This window comes from Micropterus salmoides, unplaced genomic scaffold (genome assembly GCF_014851395.1).
Source record: "Micropterus salmoides isolate LMB-PRFRI ecotype aquatic unplaced genomic scaffold, ASM1485139v1 Ms_hic_scaffold_10, whole genome shotgun sequence".
Taxonomy (NCBI): domain Eukaryota; kingdom Metazoa; phylum Chordata; class Actinopteri; order Centrarchiformes; family Centrarchidae; genus Micropterus; species Micropterus salmoides.
Genome location: NW_024040041.1, coordinates 36,694,858 through 36,712,264, shown reverse-complemented (window position 1 = coordinate 36,712,264; position 17,407 = coordinate 36,694,858). Strand labels below are relative to the sequence as shown.

Sequence of the window (17,407 nt, the reverse complement as noted above, 5' to 3'; positions counted from 1 at the left end):
AAATAACACAGCACAACATAAAATAACACAACCCAACATAGAATAACACAGCACAACATAAAATAACAGCACACAACATAAAATAACACAACATAAAATAACACAACCCAACATAGAATAACACAGCACAGCATAGAATAACACAGCCCAACATTAAATAACACAGAAAAACATAAAATAACACAACACAACATAAAATAACAGCACACAACATAAAATAACAGCACAACATAAAATAACACAACATAAAATAACACAACCTAACATAGAATAACACAGCACAACATTGAATAACACAACATAAAATAACACAGCACAACATAAAATAACACAACCCAACATAGAATAACACAGCACAACATAAAATAACAGCACACAACATAAAATAACACAACATAAAATAACACAACCCAACATAGAATAACACAGCACAGCATAGAATAACACAGCCCAACATTAAATAACACAGAAAAACATAAAATAACACAACACAACATAAAATAACAGCACACAACATAAAATAACAGCACAACATAAAATAACACAACATAAAATAACACAACCCAACATAGAATAACACAGCACAACATTGAATAACACAACATAAAATAACACAGCACAACATAAAATAACACAACCCAACATAGAATAACACAGCACAGCATAAAATAACACAGCCCAACATTAAATAACACAGAAAAACATAAAATAACACAACACAACATAAAATAACACAGCACAACATTGAATAACACAACATAAAATAACACAGCACAACATAAAATAACACAACCCAACATAGAATAACACAGCACAACATAAAATAACAGCACACAACATAAAATAACAGCACAACATAAAATAATACAACATAAAATAACACAACCCAACATAGAATAACACAGCACAACATTAAATAACACAACATAAAATAACACAGCATAACATTAAATAACACAGAAAAACATAAAATAACACAACCCAACATAGAATAACACAGCCCAACATTAAATAACAACATAAAAATAACACAACACAACATAAAATAACACAACACTACATTAAATAACACAGAACAACATAAAATAACACAACCCAACATAGAATAACACAGCACAACATAGAATAACACAGCACAACATTAAATAACAACATAAAAATAACACAACACAACATAAAATAACACAACACTACATTAAATAACACAGAACAACATAAAATAACACAACCCAACATAGAATAACACAGCACAAGATAAAATAACACAACCCAACATAGAATAACACAGCACAGCATAAAATAACACAGCACAACATTAAATAACAGCACACAACATAAAATAACAGCACAACATAAAATAACACAACATAAAATAACACAACCCAACATAGAATAACACAGCACAACATTGAATAACACAACATAAAATAACACAGCACAACATAAAATAACACAACCCAACATAGAATAACACAGCACAGCATAAAATAACACAGCCCAACATTAAATAACACAGAAAAACATAAAATAACACAACACAACATAAAATAACACAGCACAACATTGAATAACACAACATAAAATAACACAGCACAACATAAAATAACACAACCCAACATAGAATAACACAGCACAACATAAAATAACAGCACACAACATAAAATAACAGCACAACATAAAATAATACAACATAAAATAACACAACCCAACATAGAATAACACAGCACAACATTAAATAACACAACATAAATAACACAGCATAACATTAAATAACACAGAAAAACATAAAATAACACAACCCAACATAGAATAACACAGCCCAACATTAAATAACAACATAAAAATAACACAACACAACATAAAATAACACAACACTACATTAAATAACACAGAACAACATAAAATAACACAACCCAACATAGAATAACACAGCACAACATAGAATAACACAGCACAACATTAAATAACAACATAAAAATAACACAACACAACATAAAATAACACAACACTACATTAAATAACACAGAACAACATAAAATAACACAACCCAACATAGAATAACACAGCACAAGATAAAATAACACAACCCAACATAGAATAACACAGCACAGCATAAAATAACACAGCACAACATTAAATAACACAGCACAAGATAAAATAACACAGCACAACATAAAATAACACAACACAACATAAAATAACAGCACAACATAAAATAACACAGCACAACCTAAAATAACACAACACAACATAAAATAACACAACCCAACATAAAATAACAGCACAACATAAAATAACACAACATAAAATAACACAACCCAACATAGAATAACACAGCACAGCATAAAATAACACAGCACAACATTGAATAACACAGCACAAGATAAAATAACACAGCACAACATAAAATAACACAACACAACAGCACAACATAAAATAACACAGCACAACCTAAAATAACACAACATAAAATAACACAACACAACATAAAATAACACAACATAAAATAACACAACACAACATAAAATAACACAACCCAACATAAAATAACAGCACAACATAAAATAACACAACATAAAATAACACAACCCAACATAGAATAACACAGCACAGCATAAAATAACACAGCACAACATTGAATAACACAACATGAAATAACACAGCACAACATAAAATAACACAACCCAACATAGAATAACACAGCACAGCATAGAATAACACAGCCCAACATTAAATAACACAGAAAAACATAAAATAACACAACACAACATAAAATAACACAGCACAACATAAAATAACACAGCACAACCTAAAATAACACAACACAACATAAAATAACACAACACAACATAAAATAACAGCACAACATAAAATAACACAACATAAAATAACACAACCCAACATAGAATAACACAGCACAGCATAAAATAACACAGCACAACATTGAATAACACAGCACAAGATAAAATAACACAGCACAACATAAAATAACACAACACAACAGCACAACATAAAATAACACAGCACAACCTAAAATAACACAACATAAAATAACACAACACAACATAAAATAACACAACACAACATAAAATAACACAACCCAACATAAAATCACAGCACAACATAAAATAACACAACATAAAATAACACAACCCAACATAGAATAACACAGCACAGCATAAAATAACACAGCACAACATTGAATAACACAACATGAAATAACACAGCACAACATAAAATAACACAACCCAACATAGAATAACACAGCACAGCATAGAATAACACAGCCCAACATTAAATAACACAGAAAAACATAAAATAACACAACACAACATAAAATAACACAGCACAACATTGAATAACACAACATAAAATAACACAGCACAACATAAAATAACACAACCCAACATAGAATAACACAGCACAACATAAAATAACAGCACACAACATAAAATAACAGCACAACATAAAATAACACAACATAAAATAACACAACCCAACATAGAATAACACAGCACAACATAAAATAACACAGCACAACATAAAATAACACAACTCTCATTTCCAGAATGAATAACAAACAACGTTCTATGTAGTCTGGAGGACTTTTGTGTTTGTGATCAATAGAAGAAGTGAGTTCATGTGAAATCCGGTGCTTTGAATTCACAACAGTTATCAGAACCGTCTGCTCTGTTTGCATGTAAAGTGAATACGACACACCTGTCCAGGTGGTGACATCAGTCTGTATGTGAACAGGCATTTGAGGACATCTACCTGGAGCAACGTCGGGTCATAAAGACGGTTCTGGAGTACGCAGACCAGGTGTTCACCTATGTGTTCGTGGTGGAGATGGTTCTCAAGTGGGTCGCCTATGGATTCAAGACTTACTTCACCAACGCCTGGTGCTGGCTCGACTTCCTCATTGTAGACGTAAGAATATAACGCCTGCCGGAGCGGGTAACCATAGCAATAGTGCTGATATTTGGGTGTACTAACTGATCACAGTAAAATATGGAGTAGTGACCTGCGATATGATGTCATCACCAGATGTGCTATTTCTTCCAGGTGTCTCTGGTGTCTCTGACTGCAAACATCTTGGGATACTCTGAGCTGGGAGCAATCAAGTCTCTGAGGACTCTGAGAGCTCTGAGGCCCCTGAGGGCCCTGTCTCGCTTCGAAGGCATGAGGGTGAGACAGGCACTTAGTAACACTGACACACAGACAGACGGGTTGATGAGGAGGTAACAGGTTTCTCTGTCACCGGATGTTGCTGATCTCAGAGTGTGTTGACTCTCTTCTGTTAAACCATCACAGACCCAGAAGATTCCACTGATCCTACACTCATGATTTCTGTTTGCTGAAATCTGGGCTAGGTTAATCATTACACGCCATGTGACATCTGGTGACCTATCTGGATTCCTGCACCTTTGCAACATTTCAAAATCTACATTACACTTTTCTGTCTGCAATGAACATGGAAACTGTCATCCATGTTTTTATGACTTTATTTGATGTAACTTGCTATTTCCTGTCTGAGTCAATACAACCATAGATCAGGCCGTTTCTTCTTCTTTCAATGCATTGTTTTCATTTTGCATGCTCTTGAACTGTTTTCTTCTGTGTTGCAGTCAGAGTCCTTATCAAAATTTAGTTGGAAGTCCCTCTGACTGTCGTGCATTCTCACTATATTTGGCACAGAAACAATATCTCTTTTTAAATCGGACCTGATAATAAATAGGACCTGCCATAATTATTCTTTAGCTCAAAAACAAAGCAAAATTCTTTAACCTGTTTGGCAATAAAGCTGATTCTGATGAAAAACAATAACTGGACTGTACTCCATATTATTATATCTACTGTGTTTGATGTCAAACAGGAACATTATGATACCACTAGTGCTACTGAGCTGAATGGCAATGCAAGACCCAGCAGACAATGATGAACTTATAACTGATGAATTAAAAGGTTGATAAAGAGATTATGACTGACCAAAGCTCAAATCTTTAAGAACAGCCAAACAAGATGATAGAGAAGACTTTTACTGTCTGAGTGTCTTTTTGGAAAAGTCAAGTCTCGGTCAACCTGTGCTGGTTCCTGCTCACCACATCAAGATTCAGTCAACTGGATCCACTGGAGAGCCAGGTGTGGTGGTAAACATGACGGTCCTGCTCTCCACTTCAGTAGGCCCAGGTAGACCTGTGAGGAAGATTGACCCAGAAAATAATAAATTTTAGTTAGTTGACATTTTTATATGCTGCGATGGACTGGCGACCTGTCCAGGGTGTCCGTTGTAAGCTGGGATTGGCTCCAGCCCCCCACGACTCTGTACACAGGATAAGCGGATGGATTGATGGTTGGATGTACATTTTTATATGTTTGGTGTTCCCAGCAGTGAATAACTGTTCATTTATAGTTGATATAGCTAAGCTTACCAGTATTGTCAGCTTCTTAGATGATAATTGTAACATAAATTGACTGAATTGAAATAACTCGTGTTCTTAGCATCAAATGTGAAGGATCTTATTATGGCAGACAATCTGCAAGAGTTTGATGCCGTCCCCTTTTAAAAAGTGACTTCGGGTAAGATGCAACCAAAAAGGTAGTTTAGTGTCTTGGCCGGCTCTGGTTGCAGTGCAGTTAAAGCATTTAAAACAGGTTTTATAAATAAATATATTATTAGTTATTTTTCCTTCCTGTGTCCCTGTCTGTCTGTCTGCAGGTGGTGGTGAATGCTCTGGTCGGAGCAATCCCATCCATCTTTAATGTGCTGCTGGTGTGTCTGATCTTCTGGCTGATCTTCAGCATCATGGGAGTCAATCTGTTTGCAGGAAAGTTTTATTACTGTTTTAATGAGACGTCTGAGGAAATGTTCCATTCCTATGACATCAACAATAAGACTGAGTGTTTAGCTCTGATGGAGGCAAACTACACTGAGGTCCGCTGGAAGAACCTGAAGGTCAACTTCGACAATGTGGGCATGGGCTACCTGTCGCTGTTGCAAGTGGTGAGTCTCAACACTCAACATATGTGTCTTTACTGAGATACACAAGTGATTTGGTCTGATATATAATGAAATTTAATGATGTGATGTGACAGCTTGTAGCAACAAAATAACCACTTCAACACTTTATTTAAGAAGCAATAACATCAACATTAGTACACCACAAATGCTAAATGTGTTCCTAAAACTGAACAGAAGAGTTCCTGTGAATCTCAGTTGAAACCTCAAGGTTTGTTAGAATGAAACCAGTTTAAATATGAGAATTGTACTGCTGTCTGAAAACAGTTCATCTGTGCTGAAGTCCTTTTCATTGAAAGGCTCTGCGCTGCTTCACTGCCACTGTTGGATTCTATTAGTTCTTTTAAACAGCTACTGTATGCAGATAACAGGACATTTTAGATTCAGAAGCCTTTATTGAAACTGATGTTAATGAGTTGTGTCTCTTTCAGGCCACATTTAAAGGCTGGATGGACATCATGTACGCAGCAGTGGACTCCAGAGAGGTCAGTATACCAACTGTTTTATAAATACTGGTAATAATCCTGGACCTGATACTAACACTGGAACTGCTAGTCAGGTCTGTTTGTATGTAAGCCCAATGTCATAATTGTTCAAGCAGGAAAGAGAAAAAGAAAGAATATAATATAAGAAGACCCAAATGCAGAGGCCAGAGGCAGAGCCAGGTAGTTCATATTTACTAACATACATGATGGTGAGGCAGGCAAGGGCAAAACTTGGTAAAAGGCAGTCCAAAGAAATCCATCAAGGAGCAGGCAAGATTAAAAAAAATAAAAAGTCCAGGAAACTAAAGATCCAAAAACCACCAGAACTAACACAAGGAAAAGGCTGGAATACCAAAGTGGTACTGAGAGAGAGACAGGGGAAACCAATCAGGGCCAAGGTTTGGATTTTTCATTAGTTTTTATTTTGTTTTGACTTCTTGTTTTCAATTTCAGTTTAGTTTTAATTAGTTTTTAACGTGGATTTGCTAGTTTAGTTTAGTTTTTATTTTTTGGTTTAGTTTTTCTTAGTTTCAGTGTTAGTTTTAGTCTTTGTTGCTGCACGATACCAAGCTCAGTTCAATTTTGTTCAGTCTAATTTAGTGTTTTTCACCAAACATTAAAACAAACAACAGGTCCCTATCACCCTGAAGGCAAGTAGGCTATGACTGGAAAGCAGTTATATTAAAATCTAAACCTTTATTAATCAAAAACTAGGTGTTAAAACAACGTGAAGCACAAAGAGACAGTTTGGCACACACTAGCTGACATGCAGTAAATGTTAGGGATGAGCGAGTTTAACCCGGAAGTGGGTCGGGCTGTCTTGAAATGGGCGGGGCTTTAACCGGTATGTTATTTTAAGCATGCAATTGATATGGGTTGATCAGAAATTGTTATATTTATTGCTGATTAGAAAACTATTTACATGACAGCTTCAGCATTGAGCTTCGGATCAATGGTTTTGATCACGATAACAGACGAACTATATACAGAATAAGTTTTGCAACGATGAATACAACACATGCAGTTGCACATATGAAGTAAAACGCAATGAACAAGAGTTTTCCTACTCAACATAACTTTCTTTTTTTAACTTTTTATGATGAGTGTAATTATTTTATTTTAGTTCTTTTTTTTTTCACACCAGAGACCTGTACCACGAAGCAGGATTTGAGCTTATCCAGGTAACTTCGGGGTTAACCCTGCAGGGTTTTCAGTACCACAAAGGTGGTTCACTTCTTACCGGGGTAGATCTTCCTGGTAACTTACAGTATGCTGAAGGCTAACCTGCTCCAGCGCAGGTTATGTTCCAGATTAGAAATCAACTCTGTGAAAACGCCGCCTACTGACCAATCAGCTCTCTTGGAAAATGACATCACCATCTGTAGGAAATCCCACAGACTGTTTTAGCCAACAGGCTGCTTTATGTTTGCAGCGCTGATGTGGAGAAACTCTTGACTATGGCGATCCTACAGACTGATTAAAAGCCTCAGGCTAATGTTGCCTACAGGTTTTTATAGTACAGCAGGATCAGCCTGCTTACTGCCTTTAAATGTGTTTAATATTTTTTATTTGCTCCCAGTCCGTTTCACACACCCTGACGCAGCCGTTAAAATAAATGGGTTTTATTTTTCTTGTGAGGCTGAATGTTATGAGCAGTTTGGTAGGGATATTGAAATACTGAATTTAAATATGAACGTAGGCTGTTTATTTAGGTTAGTATAGCTTTCTAAGGCCTACTATAGAGACTGTAGTCATGTTCCGTCCCACCTTTTACACACACATCGCAAAAGAGAGTTTTCAGCAGCCTAAATGTTGAGATTCAGTCTTTCAAACATTATTTGAGCACATTTTATGGCATGAATGGAGTTTTCGTTTCATTGCTTTATGAAGTTAATTTAAAACAATGTTTGGACACTTTTGAGTGTGTTAAATAAATTAATCTAATTTTTGAAGTAGCGACAAGTTTTTTTGAGGGAGAACGTCTTTTAATGTGGAGATGCACACACAGCCGAGCTGAAATAATAAGGCTGATATTTTCATACAGCTCATGAGAACACTTTTTATCACCGCATTATTATAGACTACGCCTGTTCATTTAGACATTCACACTGTCAGCGACTTTCTGTCTCCCTGCATGTGTCAGATGCGGGCGTGCTACTGTCGTATTTCTGAAGTGTTAAAGTTTAATCCTCGTTCGTAAAATCTGACGCTCTGCTGACAGTGGACTTGTTCGTGTCTGTGATTGGTCATCTGCTGCTAACACCGCCTCTTTTATGTGAACGCGCTCCTGGCTGGATCGGGAAACCCTGGGTTGATTTACCAGCTTTGTGGTACCGCTTATCCCAATCGCAATTGTTAGGGTCAGTGAAGCCAGATAACGAAAACATATCCTGGGTTTGTTGAACTGGCCCCAGGTGTGTGTGTGTGTGTGTGTGTGTGTGTGTGTGTGTGTGTGTGTGTGTGTGTGTGTGTGTGTGTGTGTTTGGGGGGGGGGGGGGGGGGGCACACTCGCGGCTCACCAAAAGGTGCCTATCGTCTGATCTGCCGATCTGCACTGCTGAACTGCCGGTCCTATCCACTCCAAATGTAGGCTTATTAGGTCCTATAAAATAAATAAATTAATTAAAACTAAGGACATTTACTACATTTTAGCTAGTTTTATTTAGTTTTGCCAACCTACAATACAATTTTAGTTAGTCGTTTTTTGTAAAGCCTCGTTTTTATTTTTGTTTCAGTTAACGACAATGTTTTTCCACATCTAGTTTCGTTATTGCGTTCGTCTTCGTTATCGATAACCTTGATCAGGGCTGGGTAGAAAATTATGTAGTAAGCCTCTATCCTTGGACCCTCCATTCAGATAAGAAAAAACTCCCAAACATGAATGAGGTTTCTATAAAATAGAAGTAAGCTTGATCAAGGAAATGATATGCCTATATCCAGCCTGTGGGCGCTATCTAAGGTAAAAGAATCCAAGGAAGGTTAAAGTCAAGGGCAACTGGACTTCTTCAGTTCTGACTGACTGGCAGGGAAACTCAGCTATTTAACCTCAGTGGGGTCGTTGGCCCGGGTCATCGATACCGCTACAGGTCTGTGCATTCCTCACTGCATTGGACCGCATACACTAGATTGCTTTTCTTGTGTTTGGGTGTGCGGTCTTTGGGGTGGACCAGCATCTGTCTTAGTGTGTTCTTGGGTTTAAAAAACACAGGGATGTTGTGTTTGTTAAAAATCCTCCTGAGTTTCTCTGATACTCCAGACACGTATGGAATCACAATGTTGTTGCGTTTGACCTTCTTTTCCTCCCCTGTAGTTTTGTTCTTCTTGGATTTTGTGGCTGTCTTCACAAAGGTCCATTTAGGGTCTCCACAGGCTGTAAGTGCCCCCTTCAGGTGCTTCTGGTCCTTCTCTCTGGCTTGGGCGCTTGTTGGTATGTTCTCCGCTCTGTGGTGCAGTGTTCTCATGACCCCTAGCTTGTGCTCCAGTGGGTGGTGGGAATCGAACAGTAGGTATTGGTCTGTGTGTGTGGGTTTTCTGTAAACACCAATCTGCAGGCTCCTGTCCTCTTCAATGTGTACAGCGCAGTCCAGGAAGGCCAAACTGTTGTTGTGAACATCTTCTCGGGTGAACTTGATGTTACTGTCCACAGAGTTGATGTGTTCTGTGAAGGCTTGCACTTCCTGGCTTTTGATTTTGACCCAGGTGTCGTCCACATATCTGTACCAGTGGCTCGGTGCTATTCCTCTGAAGGAGTTGAGGGCTTTATTCTCCACTTCTTCCATGTAGATGTTTGCCACAATCAGGGATACCGGTGAGCCCATGGCACAGCCATGCTTCTGTCTGTAGAATCCACCGTTGTACTGGAAATAGGTGGTGTTTAGACAGAGGTCGAGTAATTTGCAGATTTGGTCAGGGCTGAGGCTAGTTCTGTTGTCCAGGGTGTTGTCTTGTGTTAGCCGTTTCCTGAAGGTTTCTACTGCCTCTATGGTGGGGATGCAGGTGAACAAAGAAGTCACGTCATAGGATACCATGGTTTCATCTGGATCCAGTTTTAGTCCCCGAACTTTGTTTACAAAGTCAATAGAGTTTTGAATGTGGTGAGGCGTGTTTCCCACCAATGGAGCTAAGATGGTGGAAATGTGTTTGGCAATGTTGTAGGTGACCTTGTAGTTAATGCTGCTGATAATCGGCCTGAGAGGGGCTCCTTCTTTGTGTATCTTGGGTAGTCCATAAATGCATGGAATGGCTTCTCCAGGATACAAACGGTAATATTGTTCACGGGTGATGGTGTTGTCCTTCTGTAACTGTTGTAGACATTCTATGGCCTTTTTCTTGTATATGCTGGTTGGGTCTCGTCTCAGTGTCTCATATGTGTTTGTGTCCATTAGTAGTGTGTTGACTTTGTTCTGGTAGCCTGCTGTGTTAAGTACTACCGTGCATCTTCCTTTGTCAGCAGGTAGGATAGTGATGTTTTGATCCTTGCTCAGAGATGTCACAGCCTTCCTTTCTTGGGTGGTGAGGTTGGAAGTGGGGCCTTTGCATTAGAAAGGTAGCAGGTAGATACATATATTTCCCCTAATGACTTATACTATACAGATCAATCAGTTATCAGGACATCCCAATTTACTGAGACTGTAACGGTAGGAGACAGAACGGTCCCAAACGCAACGCTGAGGATTTGCAAAAAGAGGTTTATTGAGGAAAGAGGGGGACGAGGAGGGACGGGAGGAAAGAAGGGGAGTGGCAGGCGAGGACGCGGGGGACCGAGCAGCTGGAGGAGCGGAAGGAGCTTAGGCTGGAGGTTCGAGGGAGGCTGGCAGAAGTTGAGGAGAGAGCGCGGTGACTGGGGACCCGGCGGGGTGCAAGGGGGGAAGCCGGAGGGCGTCGTGGAGGCGGCGAGAGGAGGAGGCTGGCGAGCAAGCCCGGCTGGCCGAGCTGGGAGGCAGAGGTGAGTGAACCTGGCAGGAGGAAACAGACAGACAGGGTTAGCAGGTGATCTATTCCACAGGAAGCTCCTTATCCAGTGGCATGGCTAGGTTAATGTTCATGTGTGTGGAAAAGACTTTAAATGGGTCAATAGTGTTAAAGGCAGAACTAAAGTCCATGATTCCAGGTGTTGCAGGGTATGGTGGAGTGCTATGCTAGTCCTCAATGGACCAGTTGGCTTGGTGAGAAAATTGATATGTTCCGTCAGTGCCGAGGTGCAGGATTTCAAGTATGCCACAGATGTTAGGGCAAGTGGTCTGAAGTCATTGAAGCAGGTGATCTTTGAGGACATTGGCACAGGAATGATGGTAGAGCATTTAAAGCACTGTGGGACTTTACATTGGCTTAATGAGGTGTTAAATATGGTGGAAGTTACTGGCGCCAATTGAGCTGCACAATGGCTAAGTAAAGCAGGCCTGATCCCATCCGGCCCTGCTGCTTTCCTCATGTTCAGCTTCTTAAATGTAGCTCTCACCTCGTCCTCCTGGATGCATGAGAGTGGTATTGGAATGGGGTCGGGGGGGGTGGCTTGTGAGGTAGGTTTTTCAAACCTTGCATAAAAGTTATTTAATCTGCCTGGGAGGCTAGGGTCATTGTCTAGAGGGGAGATGGGGCGTTTTTTGTAGTCTGTCATGTCCTTAAGATTTTTCCATATTAATCTTGAGCTGCTTGATGAGAATTGTTGCTCCAGTTTTGTTCCATAGCTGTGCTTTGCTCTCCTTATTGCAGCTCATAGTTTAAATTTGGCTGCTCTGTATTGACTCTTGTCTCCATTTTTATACGTATGTAAGATCATTGTAAGATGTAAGTCTTTGGAAAACCAGGGTTTTTTATTGCCATAGAATGACACTGTTTTGGTGGGGATGCACAGAACTTGACTTATGACGTCACAGTATCAGCAGTTCGTCAAGGGAGGCACAAACTGCACTGAGTATGGGGATCTGATCGCCAGGGGGCGGTGTTACATTGCAGCATGCCAGTGAAATGCCAGCATGGAAGTAATAGGCTTAACAGAAACCACCAGAAACATCTGTAAATTCACAGTACAGTATTTCCCACAGAATAACCATAACTGTGGCGCTGCGCGGGGGAGGGGGGAGTGCAATTGCCTGAAAATTACCTTTTCATGATGCCTTCCCAAAAAGGACCACAATGGAAATAAGCTGTCTGGCTTTATTGTGTTTTTATCCTTTTTGATGGTATTTGTAGTATTTATTGTGTTTATTTTTACAATCAATAAAGAAAGTCAATCAATCAGCTAAACCCTGTTTCATCTCATTTCTATTTTCTATTTAACTCCATGTTGCTTTTACATTTTGTCATGATGCCTTTCATGTTTTCTGTATAGCACTTTGAATTGCCTTGTTGTAATGTGCTATACAAATAAACTTGCCGTGCCCGTGTCCTAATACTGGAATTGGTACTTGGACTACTAGCGTTACTGTTGACAGTGATACTGGTCGTAACATTAGTACTGTTCCAGATACTCGTGCTGATAGTGTTACAGTGTTAACATTGATCAAAACCCCAGTAAAAAATAAGACCTACATTGGTGCTTTAAGGACAGAGGGCGTTGTCGTTGTGTATAGGTTTGCTTTAAATTGTACTTAGGGTGTGTGTGTGTGTTTGTGTGTAGGTGGAGTCCCAGCCGGAGTATGAGGTCAATCTGTACATGTACCTTTACTTTGTCTGCTTCATCATCTTCGGCTCCTTCTTCACCCTCAACCTCTTCATCGGAGTCATTATCGACAACTTCAACCAGCAGAAAGCCAAGATATGTTTCTACTCACTGACGGACAGACGGACTCTGGACTCTGTTCACATCTGAATAGTTTTGACTTCAGCTTGGTCTAGCTTCAGTTGTGATAATAAATCGTTACCTATTCTCTCTGTCAGGGAGTTAACTCTGCTCTTTTGTCTTTACTTGGGAGGAACCGATATTTTCATGACAGAAGAACAGAAGAAATACTACAATGCCATGAAGAAACTGGGCTCCAAGAAACCTCAGAAACCTGTTCCACGACCTGAGGTCAGTTCAGTTACTTCCTGTCTGACTTAGACATTAAATACAGGTGTGAAAAGTCCAGGTGAGACCAGGATTGAATGTTTGATGAAGTTTTCAGCTAATGTCATCTGTTTCTGCTCTTTCTGTTTCCCCAGAATAAGTTCCAGGGTCTGGTCTTTGACCTGGTGACCCAACAGTTTTTCGACATCTTCATTATGGTGTTGATCTGCCTCAACATGGTGACCATGATGGTGGAGACGGATGATCAGAGCGAGGAGATGGAAAACATCCTTTACTGGGCCAACCTCGTCTTCATCATCATCTTCACCTCAGAGTGCACTCTGAAGCTCATCGCGCTCCGGCACCACTACTTTGCCGTTGGCTGGAATATCTTCGACTTCGTGGTCGTTATTCTGTCCATCGTAGGTGGGTCGGTGACAGTGTTGGGCAGTAACGCGTTACTGTAATATTATAACTTTTCCCAGTAACTAGTAGTGTAACTAATTACTTTTCCAAAACAGTAACATTATTACAGTTACTAATCCAAGTAACACTGCATTACTGCGTTACTGAATGCTCCATCCTTGATTGAATAACTAGTCCTATTGTTATTATTGTTATTATTATCATTAACACTATTATAAATTTCTGTACCATTTTTCATTTAGTCTATAGCAACATCACCTTTACTGTCTGTACCTCTGTGTGGATATTGTGTAGGCTGCCTCCCTCCCCTCTCTCTCTCTCTCTCTCTCTCGGTGCATGCTGGGAGTGTTTGGGTGCGTGTGAGGGTTCACACGAGTGGAGGGTGATCGTGTGCTTGTTTCAAACTTTTCTAAATTTTTGTTTCAAGTTTCCTGAGTAAACATTTTTGTTGTGATAAGAGTATTTTGAGGATTAGTTAGGGAGCAGGATGGCGTCCCCTACGCCACCTGTCTCCATCCGCCATGGAGTCAGGTGTGTGACGGCGAACGGGGTGAATGTGGAGGAAGTGCTACTTGCAGTTGGACAGGAGATCGGCTATGAAAACATTTCATCTGCCTCGCGAATGAATAAAGCGGTGGTTGTGTTTTTAAAAGAAGAGAACCATGTGAATCATCTTATAAGCAGCGGAATAGTGGGAAGTGGAGACTTTGTTACTGTTTTGCCGCTGGTTGCTCCAACTATTAAGGTGACTGTGTCAAACGTGCCGCCTTTCATCCAGAGTAATGAGATAGAACGAGAGCTTTTGCGATATGGTAAGTTAGCTAGCGCAATTAAAACCGTTCCTCTTGGATGTAGAAATGAAGCGCTAAAGCACGTAATGTCGTTTAGAAGACAGGTTTTTATGTTCCTGAATGAACAGGCGTTAGACGTGTCTTTTAAAGTTTGGCATGAAGGAAGAGCGTACATGGTTTATGCAAACACTGGGAATATGAAATGTTTTGAGTGTGGAGACGCTGGGCATAAGCGTTTAGCATGTCCGCATAAAGCTCAAGCTGATGAGGCCGTTGGTCCTGTGAAAGATCCTGAGAACGTGCAGTCTGTAGAGGAGGAAGAGGATGAGCCTCAGGGAGCTGAGGAAGCTGTTGTTGTAGAGGAAGATGAGTCTCAGGGAGCTGAGGAAGCTGTTGTTGTAGAGGAAGATGAGCCTCAGGGAGCTGAGGAAGCTGTTGTTGTAGAGGAAGATGAGTCTCAGGGAGCTGAGGAAGCTGTTGTAGTAGAGGAAGATGAGTCTCAGGGAGCTGAGGAAGCTGTTGTAGTAGAGGAAGATGAGTCTCAGGGAGCTGAGGAAGCTGTTGTAGTAGAGGAAGATGAGCCTCAGGGAGCTGAGGAAGCTGTAGAGGAAGATGAGCCTCAGGGAGCTGAGGAAGCTGTAGAGGAAGATGAGCCTCAGGGAGCTGAGGAAGCTGTTGAATTAAATGAAGAAAATGACAACCAAACTGAGGAAAGTGGGATTGTGAATAATGAAACAACAGGAATGGTGGGAAACAAAGTAATGAGTGAAGATAGGGAAACTGTTGCAAGTAGTGGAGGAAATGGTGTTGGAAGTGAGAACATTGGTGATGCAGAAATGAGAGATGAAGATGCTCTTTCTGAGTTTTCAGAAATTGGGTCACAAGTGATTGAAGACATGTACCCTTTAGAGGAAATTAATGACTTTCTGGATACAACATTCGGTAAAATTGTAGAAGTAGAAGATTTTTTTCCAGATGTGGACAAATTTATAATATCAGTGTTGTTTCTGCAAAAAACAGTGAGCTATGAAGTTTTGGATAAAAAGAAAAGATTCAGGCTGAAAAAGATGGTAACAAAGTTGAGGAGAAGGAAAGCGAAAGTTTAAAAACAGCTTAGATATGAATAAATCACAAGTGGTGTTCTTTACTCTCTGCTCTTTTTTTTCAGTTTCTGTCTTTTTCTTAATTCTCTATATGGATGTGTGGAGAGTGGGTTCATTATATATTAATGGGGTAGGGACAAGAATAAATTAACAAAGATTTCTGAGTTTTTAAGAATTGAAAAGGTTAATGTTTGTTTTTTACAAGAAACGCATACAGACACTGATAATGAGGTCGAATGGGGGTTGTGGTGGAAAGGAAAATTTGCCTTGAGTCATGACACAAGAAATAGTGCGGGGGTAGCTATTTTATTTTCTAAAAGTGTGAGTATTGTAAAGATAGAAGAAATTGTGAAAGGAAGATTACTTTTAACACAAATTGAGTATAATGGAATAGAGTCTGTATTATAGAGAGGCTGATATTTTTTATGGAGTTAAGGAAAGTGCTAAAAAAATATGATGATAATGTTTGTCTAATACTTGGAGGTGATTGGAATTGTACAATAGACTTTGTTGTTGATAGGAATGGAGAAGAGCCTCATAGTAAGTCAAGGGATGTATTAAAAAAGTTATGAATGAATTTCAGTTAACAGATGTATGGAGAACGAGGAATGAAGGAGTAAGCAGTATACGTGGCTAAGAGTGGTTGATAATAGAGTTAGTGGAGCGAGATTGGATAGGTTTTATCTAAAAAAGACATGGAACAACAAGGTGATGAATACTTTTATTAGACCTAATGGTTTTCAGACCATCATATGGTCATATTAGATGTTAATTTGGAAAAAACATGCAGATCTAATTATTACTGGATTTTTAATATTAAGTTATTACAGGATGTCTCTTTTTGTGAAAAGTTTAAAGTTTTCTGGGATATTTGGAAATTGAAGAAAATTCTTTTGAAAACCTAAGTCAATGGTGGGATGTGGGCAAGACAAATATAAAAATGTTTTGTCAAAACTATGCTTTCCACTCATCAATTATACTGAAAGCAACAGTGAAAGCTTACAAAGTGACATTGAGTTCATTGAAAGACAAGCTGTAAATAATAATGAAGCTGTACAGTGTCATGGTTAAATAAGAAAAGACAAGAGCTAAGCTCTCTTCTACATGAGCAAGCAAAAGGAGCATTGGTGAGATCAAGATACTGTTCTGTAAAAGAATGGATGCTCCAAGTGCTTTCTTTTTTAACCTGGAAAGGAAACATGTCCAACAAAAGATGATGTGCCATCTTCGTCGTTCGGACGGATCCGTGACATCAGATCCTACAGAAATGAGAAGATTGGCTGGAGACTTTTATAAACTATTATATGTATAATATAACTAATATATAATATATATAATAATATATAACTATTATATTGTTTTGAAGTTTTAATTTTTTTTTTTTTTAAAGGAAAAAGGAGTTTTATTATAAGAGTACAAATGGTTTTATGGTGATGGTTACTTTGTTCATAATCTTGAAGTAAAAATGTATAAATAAAGGTATTGTTAAATCTCTCTCTCTCTCTCTCTCTCTGTTCCTTTCTTGCCCCCCCTCTCTCTCTCTCCCTCTCGCTCTCTCTCTGTTCCTCTCTTGCCCCCTCTCTCTCTCTCTCTCT

At 39.2% G+C, this 17,407-nt stretch overlaps 1 protein-coding gene across 2 annotated transcripts in view; it reads left to right on the top strand.

Moving 5' to 3' along the window:
• The window catches only part of scn4ab (sodium channel, voltage-gated, type IV, alpha, b), a 107,789-nt gene that overhangs the window by 82,976 nt on the left and 7,406 nt on the right, over positions 1–17,407 (top strand). For both annotated transcript variants that reach the window (XM_038709658.1, XM_038709652.1), the window contains exons 21-27: positions 3,757–3,930; positions 4,066–4,188; positions 5,720–6,004; positions 6,451–6,504; positions 13,124–13,261; positions 13,412–13,516; positions 13,648–13,918. In XM_038709658.1, coding sequence (XP_038565586.1) covers positions 3,757–3,930; positions 4,066–4,188; positions 5,720–6,004; positions 6,451–6,504; positions 13,124–13,261; positions 13,412–13,516; positions 13,648–13,918 — 1,150 coding nt within the window. The remainder of the gene's footprint in view (positions 1–3,756; positions 3,931–4,065; positions 4,189–5,719; positions 6,005–6,450; positions 6,505–13,123; positions 13,262–13,411; positions 13,517–13,647; positions 13,919–17,407) is intronic.